Genomic DNA, 12,808 nt, shown 5'->3' on the forward strand with positions numbered 1-12,808 from the left:
GAGAAATGCCAGAGACTATGTGTACTCTGCTAGGGACCAAGCTATTGCTTCTGATTTTACATGGAAGGGGCTCAGATACTACGTGATGAGTGGCAGGATAAAATGGATGGATGGATGGATGGATGGATGGATGGATGGATGGATGGATGGATGGATGGAGAGAGATAGAGGCGTGTGTAGGGGATGGATGGCGAGATGGATGGATAGAGAGGTGTGTATGGGAATGGATGGTGAGATGGAAGGATAGATGTGTCTGAGGATGAATGGATAGATAGGTGTGTATGGGGATGGATGAATGGATAGATGGGTGTGTATGAGGGTGGATGGAGAGAGATAGAAGGGTGTGTATCGGGGTGGGTGGAGAGATGGATGGATAGATGTGTCTCAGAATGAATGGATAGAGGGGTGTGTATGGGGATGGATGGATGAATGGATAGATAGATCACATTGTTCTGGAATGTATATGAAAAATGAGAAAGAAGGCATCATTGTTTCTCATTTTCAACATGTTGGTGGCTGAAGAAGAGCAGCGTTTATGGTTGGGTCAGGAGCACCTTTGTGCTGAGCTCCAGGCATGGTGCAGATCTGTATTTAGAGTAACGAAGCTGGGGGTTGGTGGTTAGAAATGACGGAAGGGGGTTGTGAGGAGCTGGTGGAGTTGCTGGATAGAATGGGGATTGATACAATGTCAGTTACACTTATGAAACCATAACTGTGCATTTCCAGACTCTCATGCATCTTGTTTATTGAAGATTAATGTTAACTTAGAATTTCCCAGCTTTCAAATGTTTGAGAAAAGTCTTGTTTTTCCATTCAGAAAATGATAGCAATTTGTAATCATAACTTCATCTGAAAAAGGTTATTTGTCTGGAATTTCCTTAGTTTTTGAAAATAAAGCTATAGAGGAAAAGCCACAGGTGCTGGTGGGAGTACTTATTCTCCACCAAGTAAGTAAATTATATTATATTCTATATGATAGCTATGTTCATTAGCATACAATGGTCTGCTTGACAGAACTGCATCAAAGTTTCTCCAGCCTTCTTAATGTCATCCAGCCCAGCCAGTTCAGCTCCAGACTAAGAGGTCAGCAAACTGCCCTGGCAGGCTTCTTAAAGTCCTTCAACCCAGCTAGTTCAGCGGCAGACTTTAAGATGTCTGTATGCTAGCCCTATAGCTTCCTCAATGTCTTTGAACCAGGTTGCTTCTGCAAAAGACTTTAAGGAGTTCTGAGGGTTCTTTTATGTTGAGCAAGCATGTGGCAATTTGGCAAATTATTCTGTGGTTTTGGGTTTTTTGCTGCAAACTCCCCCACCCCATTCTTTTCCAGAAATTATGAAATTTCATTCTTCTAGATTTCTGTGCTTTCTGTTTTCCAAACATGCTGTAACCCTTCCATAAGTCACCAAGCCCAGTGCTCTTTTATGGGCAGGATAGGCCTCCAAACAAGAGTTTTGGAAAGGATGTAAATGTGATGGGTTTGGTCACAGAACCCCCCCCCTTGGGACTGTCACCTGACATGCTAAATTTACCTCTGAGCCCTTTTTCCCTGCCAGCTTCGGACTCCAGAACCCTGCCTTGTTGAGCCAGACACGCCAGCCTGCTGCAACCCAGACCCAGGTCTGATCCACGCCCCCAAAGCTGCAGACTTTAACCAAAAACTGCTCAGTAGGTCACATATCTCCAGCACCCAGACACCCAGTTCCTAATGGGATCCAAACCCTAAATAAATCTGTTTTACTCAATATAAAGTTTATAGAGGGTAAACTCATAAATTGTCCACCCTCTCTAACACTGATAGAGAGATACACACAGCTGTTTGCTCCCCCAGGTATTAATCACTTACTCTGAGTTAATTAATAAACAAAAGTGATTTTATTAAGTATAAAAAATAGGATTTAAGTGGTTTCAAGTAATAACAGACAGAACAAAGTAAGTTATCAGGCAAAATAAAACAAAACACGCAAGTCTAAGCCTAACACCTTAAGAAACTGATTACAGGTAAAATCTCACTCTCAGAGATGTTCCAATAAGCTTCTTTCACAGACTAGACTCCTTCCTAGTCTGGGCCCAATCCTTTTCCCTGGTACAGTCCTTGTTAGTTCCAGCAGACATCTTAGGTGAAGCGCAGGGGTGTTCTCATGACTGGAACCCCCCTTGTCCTGCTCCACCCCCTTTTATAGCTTTGGCACAAGGCAGGAATCTTTTGTCTCTCTGGCTCTCCACCCCTCCTTCTAAGTGGAAAAGTACCATATTTAAGATGGATTCCAGTATCATGTGACATGGTCACATGTCACTGTAAGACCTCATTCTTCATTACCCATAGGTTGGCCCACACACACACAGGAAAGCTTGCAGGTAAATAAACCATTTACAACCAATTGTCCTAGTCAATGGGAGCTATCATGATTCTAAGCCACCATTAATGGCCCACACTTTGCATAATTATAGTAGGACCTCAGAGTTATACTTCATATTTCTAGCTTCAGATACAAGAATGATACATGCATACAAATAGCATGAACACACTCTGTAGATTATAAGCATTGTAATTATACCTTACAAGAGACCCTTTGCATAAAGCATATCCTAGTTACATTATATTCACACTTATAAGCATATTTCCATAAACATTATGGAGCACAATGTCACAGTCAAATCCTTTCAGTCCTGATTATTTACAAAGAATGTACAAAGTTCTGTTCCCCTGAGCAGAGCAGGAATGAAACTGGAGATAGTTTCCTTGCGCACAGTTCCAAGCCTCTTTCACCCAGCACTCTGCCCAAAAGCTCGCTCTCTAGAGCCACGTTCCCAGTGCTTCTCCAGGCTTTGTCCTTAGCTCTCTGCTCCGTCTTTGTGGTCTGTTTTCTCCTTGTCACTCTGTCTCACAAACACACACCCCTCTGCTCAAAACAATACCCAGCAAGGCCCCTTCACCCATGTAGTTCAAGGTCCTGAGCATCCTCCCATGTGCCTATGTTTTGGGTGCAGGCTGCTATTGTTTCAGCCACCTGGTTCCACAAAGAAGTTCTGGCCCAGATCCTCAAAGGAAATCAGAGTTAGCTGCCTAAGTACCTACATCTGGGCCTTAATGATGTCTTGCAACTATTGTAAGTGAAGCATGGCAGTTATGCTCCTTCCAGTTTCAATGAAGTTTAATCCAACCCATAACAACTTACTGGGGGGTCTGGAAGTGACTTTCCTTTGGGGAAAGTTGTCCCATCACTGTCTTTTGCTGCGGTTCTTGCACCTTCCTCTGAAGCAGCTGGTGCTGGCCTCTGTCAGAGACTGGGTACTAGGCCCAATCCTTGGTTCTGATCCAGTCTGGCAGGTCCTGTGTGTGCTAGAAATTACATGGTTCTTGTCCCTGGGATATGGAACTGGGGCCAGGATAGTTCTGTGCGAAGGACTGAACTAATCTTTCATCCTGTTAAGTTTAACCGGGAGGTGAAAGGCATCAGGGAATATGAGCCCTGCAGAGCATTTAGGATCGGTCGCAGCTGTGCCTTGAACATAATGTTACCCAAATGCCTTGTCTGATTTCGGGGCCCTGTGAGTTGTTCATGTCCCCAGCCTGCCTTTCCAGCCAACACTCTGTGCCCAAAAAGCTTTATCTCAGGGCCACATTTTACGGTGCCCTCAGGCTGTGCCTGCTTCCCTGTCTCCCTCCAGGCTTGTTTCCACTACTACGGTGCGTGGCTAAGCCGGCGTCACCCCCCTAGTATAGACGCATCCTGCGGCGATAGAAAGGGTTTTCCCCATCACTGCAGAAAAAACATCTTCCCGAGCAATGGTAGCTAGGTTTATGAAGCATTCTTCCATCTGCACTAGGGGTTAGGTCAGTGTCACTACAGGGTTCAGGGGCATGGATTTTTTGAGGATGGTCTTCTCCTTTAAGGACCAGGGGCCTGGGACCAACTAGACCTGTTCAATTATCAGTCCCAGCTGTAAAGGGCTCAGGTGAGAGCAGAAGCTGCAGGAGGGAGGGTGGCACCTGTGACTGGCCCTGGAGCAGAGAGAGGTGCCAAGAGGTCCCTGCAGCCTGTGTTGATCAGGGGAATAGCTTTGTTTTGCTTTGTAATTTTTCTATTTGAATTAATAAATGGTGCCCTGAAGGAAGGGACTGCAGGAGGCTTTGTCATGGTGTTGAATTCTTCCTGGGCTGTTAAGACTGGCTAGCAGCCCTATTCAAACCAAACTGGATGTGTACCCCTCACCTACGGGGTGCTTCTCTGGAGCCCCCTGCTCCCCTGGACTGGAGGGTCTACGACTCCCATGCACAGTGGATCTGTGTGTTGTTGTCCTTTGGCCTGAGTGATGAGTCAGTATCTGGGGCTTTGCAAGGCTGTTTCATTAGGAAGAGAAACTGGTGACGGGAGTCAGGCATTTCTTTGGCGCAAACCTGTTTATTTCAAAGAATATGCACAAAGTCCTATTTCCCTGAATGCAGTAGAAGCAAACAACAGCAGGCAGTTTCCTTGCTCACAGTTTCCAAGCCTGCCGCTCCAGCCAGCACTCTGCCCAGAAGAAGCTCTCTCTCGCTTGACTTCGTCCCAGGGCCTCACTGCCAGTGCATCTCTTGCTTTCTGCTGGCTTCCTCTGGTTCCTTACATTCATACACACACAGATCTGCAATCAAATCAATGTCCCAGCTGCTGGGTTTGCAATCAGTCCCCAGGGAAACCCCACTTATTCTCCCCGAGTTAGTTCTTGCTCAAGCCTTCCAATGCAGCCCAGTGCCTTGGGCAGTGACTTCCATAGCTTCAGCTATGACTAAACAAATGGGTATTTAATTGCTCCCTCATTTAGCCTGAATGAAAGATTGATAGCATGCAGCTTCAGCGAGGTCTGTGATTGCCCATAGATCTAATCATTATCATAATAATAATTAATAAATAATACTTAGATCAAACACCTGATTGCTGGCAACCAATAACCCTCTCTAGCACCACAATATTCCTTATTCCCCACTGTGCTGGGGTTGGACTTTGGGAGTTTGTGTCTCCCTTCCTGCTTGCTCACAGAGTTTTTCTTGTGTCATTCCAGACACCAGTGACAGCGACCTTGAACTTTCATCCGTCCGGCACCAGCCAGAGGGGCTAGACCAGCTGCAAGAGCTGACCAAATTCACCAAGAAGGAGCTGCAGTCGCTGTACAGGGGCTTCAAGAATGTGAGTGTCTGTTGGGTCCTTCCCCAAGCCCAATGATCCCCGAGAACAGCTGTGCCTTGTGGCCTCTGTTGGGCTCCATCTGCTGCCCGTATGAGACTGGAAACCGAACCCTGGAGAGGTGGGAGCTGGCTGAGATGCAGCCTTGGGGGCTCAGGGGGCCATGGGTGAAATTCATCCCCATGCCGAGTGCGTGCACAAGGCTGAGGCACCATTTAAGTTCTACTGAAACTTGGAGGGTGAGATGTTAATGGATCTGATAGGAGATGGGGTGATTTTGGCCTGCGCCTTGTTCATCCCCTGCTCACTGAGCTGAGGAGCGGGACACTGGGTGAAGGGCATTCCTAGTGCGAAGTGCGAACACTCGGGGTACGTTGACCCTGCTTTGGGGCGTGATTACAGCCCAGGTAGATCTCCTACCGCTAGCTTAGATTGAGTAGCAAAAGTACAGGCAGCTACGCGGGCTCACCCTGCCCGTGTCCTTGGGCAGCCACCCCCTGTCCTGCTGTGGCTTCGCTGCTATAGTTACGCCGCTCGATCAAAGCTACCATGGGAGCATCTGCCCACGTTGCCATCACACCTCGTCTGCGGCGTAGGCTGGGGGACGCAGGCTGAGAGCAGAGTGGATGGCGGGGAGGGAGGAGGATGTATTACAGACCCGAGCCCCCAGGCAGGAGTGTGCTTGGCTGGGGGCTCTATTCCTTCTAGGTAGGTTTTTCTACCGCGCTCATCACCGTCGTTCCTGAGCGCCCTCCAGCCGTGCGTTAAGCAATGCGCCAAGACATCTGTCACCACGGGGAGGGGTGGGCGTATCGCCGGGGAGAGGCGGTGCACTGGCATGAGAGGGGGCCAGGAATATCAAGGTGCATGGGGGTCAGGGTTCAAGGAGGGAGTGTAAGAGCAGAGAAAAATAAAAGGAAGTATTTCTTCACACAACGCACCTGTGGAACTCCCTGCCAGAGGATGTTGTGAAGGCCAAGACCATAACAGGGTTTAAAAAAAACCTAGATAAGTTAATGGAGGGTAGGTCCATCAATGGCTATTAGCCAGGATGGGCAGGGATGGTGTCCCTAGCCTCTGTTTGCCAGAAGCTGGGAATGGATGATGGGGATGGATCATTTAATGTTACCTGTTCTGTTCATTCCCTCTGGGGCACCTGGCACTGGCCACTGTTGGAAGACAGGATACTGGGCTAGACGGACCTTTGGTCTGACCCAGTAGGGCCTTTCTTATGTTCTTATGCCCTAGGAGGACGGATGTCCTGGGTGCATTGCAGGGCAGATGCTTGTTGCATGGCAGAGCCATGGGGCGAGAGGAGAGTCGTGTTCCCAGCCGGTCCGGCTACATCTCGGTGCGTGATCTGTGGGGAGGGTGATGGTCAGACCAATTGGGGGCTAACCTCCTGGCGATGACTTCCCTCCGTAGGAATGCCCCAGCGGCCTGGTAGACGAAGACACCTTCAAGCTGATCTATGCTCAGTTCTTCCCTCAGGGAGGTGAGTTTGGCACCAGTCCTCCCCGTCCCCCCGAGACCTTCCCCGAGCAGGGAAAGGGTTAAATTATCTAGCGAGGCACCAGGAGCCCAGAGCCTTTATCTCAGGCCTGTAGTTGCTGATGTCCCATTGCAAGGAGAAGACTCTCATCTGCAAAGTTCCCGAGTCCTTCCGCTGAGGCTGGGCCCCAGGCTCCTTTGCTGGCAAATATCCGCAGCAGGAGCCAGCTGAGCCTGCGCCTAGCCCCACGCCTGGCCTGAGCAGGGGATAAAGCAGCCAGGGGGTGATAAAGTCACTGGTGTTTTGCAGTATCTAGAAGCCCATCGTACTAGGCGCAGTACCCTTGGAAAATGCAGAGCTGATCCCCGCCCCGAATAACTGTAGCTTTACATGTCATTTCCTGTTGCTAGCTAAATAATTATCCTAGAAACCTGCCTCAGTTTGCGCTGGGATTGGAGGACGCGAGCTCCCCAGTCACCCTCACTGTGCTGTGATATTACTCTTATCCTCTGGGGTTTCCATACGGGTGGCAGCTAAGATGCAGGACGGTCCAATGGTTAGGGCCCGTCAGAGAATTGGGTGCAATTCCTTGCTCTGCCACAGACTTCTTGTGTGACCTTGGGCCTGTCTGTGCCTCGGTTTCCCCTCTGTGCAATGGGGAGAACTGGCCTCACAGGGGCGTGAGGGTAAATGTGTTTAAAGAGTGTGAGGTGCTCAGATAAATCCCATCGATAATGGTGGGGATGGGGAGGAAAGTGCCAATGCTTTCACTGGGTCTCTCTTGTTTCTCCTCTCCCAGATGCCAGCATGTACGCCCACTTCCTGTTCAATGCCTTTGATGTGGACCGGAACGGAGCCATCTGCTTCGAGGTAAGATCCCAGCTCCCCATTTCAAAGGGCCAGGTGTTTTTAAACAGTATTTAGGAACCTAATGAATCAGCCCACATCCTCAAAGGTATTTAAAGTTTGGAAAAGGTTCCCCGTTGTGGTTGGTTATTATTTGTATTGCAGTAGTGTCCACAGGGTCTGATCCGGGTGTTAGGTGCTGCACTAACACAGATCCCTGCCTTGGAGAGTTTGTAATCGGAGACTGCCAGCTCGAAGTGACGGTTCAAATCGGAGGGAATGGGGGTTAAAAATGGCCCAAGTGAGAGAAAAATCAGGCCCACTCATTCTTGGCTCCCTGTCCTAAAGCGTTGTGTGGTGGCTGCTGCAAACTGTGAAACAGCAGCTGCGTTCAACCCCAGAGGTGGCTGCATTTCAGTGCTGAGTGGAGTGACTCATACATATATGAAAAGTGCCCATATATGAAGTACACCTTTAATGATCACAAGCAGTCAGGGCCTCAGCGTTACATCTTGTCCAGAGAGGGCCCCGCCACTGGAAGTGCTGTGTCCCGTAGCACTATGGAGGCGTTGGTTCAGGAACACAAGCCCCTACTGAGTCACCAGCACCTGTCCTGCCACCCTCGATCTCCCATTCAAGTACAGTAGAACCTCAGAGTTACAAACACCTGGAGAATGGAGCTTGTTCAGAGCTCGGAAATGTTCGTAACGCTGCACAAAACGTTCTTTCAAAAGTTTACAGCCGAACATTGACTGAATACAGCTGTGAAACTTCACTGTGCAAAAGAAAAATGCTGCTCTCTCTTTATTATTTTCCTAGTTTACATTTAACACAGAACTGTACTGTATTTACTGGGGTTTTTGGTCTCTGCTACTGCCTGGTTGCGTACTTCTGGTTCCCAGTGAGGTGTGTGGTTGACGGGTCAGTTCGTAACTCTGGTGTTCGTAACTCTGAGGTTCTACTGTACTGTTTTCGGGCCATGTCTGCTTAGCTTGAGATATAGCCTGCCAGTTCAGCCATCTATCTGAGAGCAGAGTGCACTAAACATGCTTCAGGGTAATACATCAGACGGGATTTTTATTGTGGGGCATAAAGACTATATAACCAGATTAGGCCCCATTTTGTTAGCCATTCAAAATTAGCAGATCATAAGATCAAAAAGCCTTGGGCTGATTTTTCTTATTTGGTTCATACATACATACGCACAATGTATATATATTGTCCAAACAGTTAGTAACATTTCCAAAGAACTGTGGCATTGTTTTAAATAAAGACAATATATAAATATAAGATCACACTCATATGAGTATGTGTGTGTATATATAATATCATTCTTTTATTTAGTAAATGGATGTAACACAAATCTCTCAGCCAACCAGCCACCAAAATGCCTTTTATTTCATTTCTAAATTGGGAGGGGGCAGTTAATGATTTTCATTTGGTTATTTGTGCTCTGTGCCAGGTGCGTTGAGCAGTAAGAAACCAAAGAAGGGTTTTTTGTATTATTATTGTCAGCGAGGGGCACTCGGGCTCAGGTGGATAGCGAGGTGACTAAAAATAGACCCGGCAGAGAACAGAAACAGGATCGATAGGAGAAATACCAGGAGAGTTTCATGGTCGATAACATTTCCGCTTCACCCTTTGAAAGGTCATGAGCCACCCCCTTTTAAAGAGCAAGTCCCAGGCACCAGCTGCAAAACTGTTGTTTTTCTTGGGGCGTTGGTTGGAGGGTGGTGGTGGGGATTGCTTGCTATATGTTTGCAGTTGTCCATGTGCTGGGTTATTTGCCTGTCCTGCTAAGTCTCTGCTTCGTTCTCTGTTCCAGGATTTTGTCGTCGGCCTCTCCATCTTGCTCCGTGGGACCGTGCACGAAAAGTTAAACTGGGCTTTTAACCTCTATGATATTAACAAGGACGGCTACATCACCAAGGAGGTACCTGCAGCTGGGCTGAGGGGAATGTGGCTGCGGGTATGCATGAGGTTTGGAAGGAGACCAGCTGGCGGTAGTGGCTGGTTGAGTTTTGCCAAGCATGAGACCTCAGATCCACCTCCATAGCTTTGACAAGGCGACAGCCTCTTTCCAAGTGCCCATAAAACCCCAACTTTGCCCCCCTTCCCCAGATCAGCGTGTGAGCCCTCCTGAAACCCATAGGGCTAGAATAACAGCTGAAATCACCAGGCCAGGCCGTGACCATATGTCTGAGGCTGGGAGAGAACAATGAGCAAATGTAGCTTTCTTTGGTGGTGCACCGTATGGCTACCTGACATGGACCTGGTTTACTCATTAAACCTGCAATGCTTCTCACGTCCTTGCCCCACTGAAATCAGTGACTAAACTCACGTTGACGTCACTGGGTCCACGACATGGTCCTGTGCAACAAGTTTGCCGAGTCAGCAGAATTCTGTAGGTTCCCGTGCTGGCTATTCCAGCTGTGAGCCTCTGGAAGCCACTTCCTCCACACCCTGCTGGCCTAGCTTCCCCACACTAGCGAGGAGCACTGGTTTGCTTTGGTGCTGCTGGTCGAGGCATCTGGAGCCTACTGCCTGCCCTAGCATGGTCTGTGTCGATGCTCCACTCCCTTGTGGTTTATTTACCAATGCGAGGTTCACATCATGCACTGAGCCAGTTTATGGAAGTATTTGGCCCCGGCTATGATCTTATTAGGGGCCACGTTCGTGACACTGAAAGATCACTGCCAAAATTCTGCCCCTTGGACATGCATTCAGCTCCCATATGTGAGGATAGGCTTGAGGCAATAATCCCTATGACACCACACAGCACAACAAAGCAGGAGACAGTCCCTCATCTAGACACAGCTCCCCCCACTTCAGGTTTGTACGAGACTTAGGTGGCAAAGACTCAACTGGCTGCATCTCCAGAGGCTTCAGCAGGACGCAGCGCTGCCTGCCAGGAGACCTCGGGGGTTAGTTCAGTGAAGGAGCCATCCTCAGTTGAATACTCCAGCTTTAGGAAGTAGTGACCTAGGATTACTAATGACCACAAGTGGTCAGGACATGGGTTCTGTGTCTTGATGCACTGCCAACAGCACAGACCTCCACAGCACCCTTCCCGCATGGTGGACCCCACCTGCTGTATCCCTAACACTGCCGTGGGACCCTGAATGCACGTACCCCCTCCTCAATCCTCAGAATCATTTCCTGCAGCCCCATGGTGCTCCGTGGAGGTCTCTCGTCTAAAACCCAGACCGACCCTGCTTAGCTCGACAAGGTCATGGCACAAGAGAATAGGTGACTGTTAACTAGCACTTTTCCTCAGTCGATCTCAAAGCCTCTTACAAAGGAGGTCAGTAATGTTCTCCCCATTTTACAGATGGGGAAACTGAGGCACAGAGCAGCGATGTGATTTGCCCAAGGTCACCCAGCAGGCCAGTGGCAGAGCTGGGAATTAAACCCAGGTCTCCTGAGTCCAATGCTCCATCCACTAGACTGTATTGCTGCTATTTGCCTGGAGGTGGGCAATGGGGACATCTGGTATTGTGGCTGGGATACTCCTAAAATCCCCGGGCTCCCGCTGCGCGATGGTTTCTCCCATTCCCTCACTCAGTGAAGTTAACCCCTCCGCGGGGATGCAGCTCATAGGGCCTGCCGGGAAACCCATTGTTTCGCCCTCATGATTTTCGATTGGCCCTGATGCCGACCTGAACCTGGCTGAGACCGGAGCACGGCGGTGGGCTTTGTTTGGGCTGCTTTCGCATGCTGAGCACGTCTCCCTCTTTCTCTGCCAGGAGATGCTGGCGATCATGAAGTCCATTTATGACATGATGGGCCGCTACACGTACCCGGTCCTCAGGGACGATGCCCCCGTAGAGCACGTGGAGAGGTTCTTCCAGGTAAGTCAGCTCGCAGATGCCTTTTGCTAACCAGGGCAGTGTGCTTGGGCCACACACCCATAGGTTCCTAGTTAGCCAGAAGGCAGAAGGCCCTGGTTCCTCCAAAAGCCCAGGTGCAGAGGGCCTGAGTCTGATCTTGCTTAGCCAGGTGTAACTCAGAAATGGTGTCTTGGAAGTCAATGGAATCACAGGTGCTGACTTGTATAAGCCCCAGAGGGGGCTCCACCCCACGCCGCTTGAGGCTCCGCCCTGTCCCACAAGGCCCCACCTTTGCTCTGTCTTTCCCCCCCCCCACGCTTTCCCCCGAGGCCTCCCTCGCCCCCTCCTCTCCACCCCCCAGCTCCACTCAGCAGCTCCCACCCACCGAACAGCTGATCCGGGGAGAGCCCCCGGCCGGAGCCAGTGTGGCTGGTGGGTGCTGAACACCCCCTACTTTTTTCCCCTGAGTGCTCGAGCCCCGGAGCCCCCACAGAGTCGGCACCTATGCGTGGAATTATGCTGGGGTGGAAAGGGTGTGGGCGTGGGACTAGTTTCACTGACACGGGCAGATGTAGATTCCCACACGGCTGCGGGCAGGAGGCAGAGGGCGGGGGCCCTGGCTGGAAATTCTGCCGCAGACCCTGGCAGCAGATTCACTGAGATTGGGTTACAAGCCACAGACACTCTCCGGTCCCGGGGGGGCCGCTCCATTACAGACCTTAGGCCTGTGCTGGAAGCCTTAGGCCTGCAGGAAGGAGCCCAGCTTGGGAGGAGCGTCCCTGACGGGGGCTCACAGCCGCAGGGCAGAATGCAGGCAGTGAGAGTCCATCCCCAGGCGCAGAGGCCTGCCAGGATCGCAGGAAGGTGGACTTTAGGGTACAGCCGGGCGCAGCATGGTTGCGGGGTGGAGGGGGGGGGGGAGCGCGTTCTTGCACATAGGCCCAGAATCACCGGGACCACCGCACCCGCGCCTGCTGAGCGTAGCTTTTCCGTTTCAGAAAATGGACAGAAATCGGGACGGCGTGGTGACAATTGAGGAGTTTTTAGAGACCTGTCAAAAGGTGAGCGGGTCCCTGCTGTGGATTCTTCATTGTCCTCCGGGTCCTGCAGACCCCTCCTCCTCTTCCTCTTGACCACATCCTTGGATTGGATTCAGAACCCATCTTACCCATCTTTCTTTCCTAGTGTCCATCTTACCGATTTGCCCGGTGCACTCTCCAGCCAGGACACTGATTCATCTGACCCTCCAAATTCTAGTCACACCATTTCTAATCCCTTTTGACTGCAGCTTCCCCCCCCAATCCCATCCAGCTCCTCTCTTCTTGTGTAATGTGGGCTGTGGGATTCCACACAGTGATTCCTGCCACAGAGGCACTTACTGCATAAGCGAAGAGGGGATGGAGCTGTCGTAGGGAGACGGGCAGGTTGATTTAACTCCTGGAGCATGCCCACCTGCAGGAGGTAGCACATGAACA

The 12,808-nt window shown here is 50.2% G+C and overlaps 1 protein-coding gene across 4 annotated transcripts in view; it reads left to right on the plus strand.

Moving 5' to 3' along the window:
* KCNIP3 (potassium voltage-gated channel interacting protein 3) overlaps positions 1–12,808 on the plus strand; it is an 82,897-nt gene that overhangs the window by 66,967 nt on the left and 3,122 nt on the right. For all 4 annotated transcript variants that reach the window (XM_038385131.2, XM_038385132.2, XM_043503166.1 and 1 more), the window contains 6 exons: positions 5,044–5,168; positions 6,591–6,660; positions 7,457–7,527; positions 9,329–9,436; positions 11,250–11,354; positions 12,332–12,394. In XM_038385131.2, the coding sequence (XP_038241059.1) occupies positions 5,044–5,168; positions 6,591–6,660; positions 7,457–7,527; positions 9,329–9,436; positions 11,250–11,354; positions 12,332–12,394 (542 nt within the window). The remainder of the gene's footprint in view (positions 1–5,043; positions 5,169–6,590; positions 6,661–7,456; positions 7,528–9,328; positions 9,437–11,249; positions 11,355–12,331; positions 12,395–12,808) is intronic.

This window comes from Dermochelys coriacea, chromosome 26 (assembly GCF_009764565.3).
Source record: "Dermochelys coriacea isolate rDerCor1 chromosome 26, rDerCor1.pri.v4, whole genome shotgun sequence".
Taxonomy (NCBI): Eukaryota; Metazoa; Chordata; order Testudines; family Dermochelyidae; genus Dermochelys; species Dermochelys coriacea.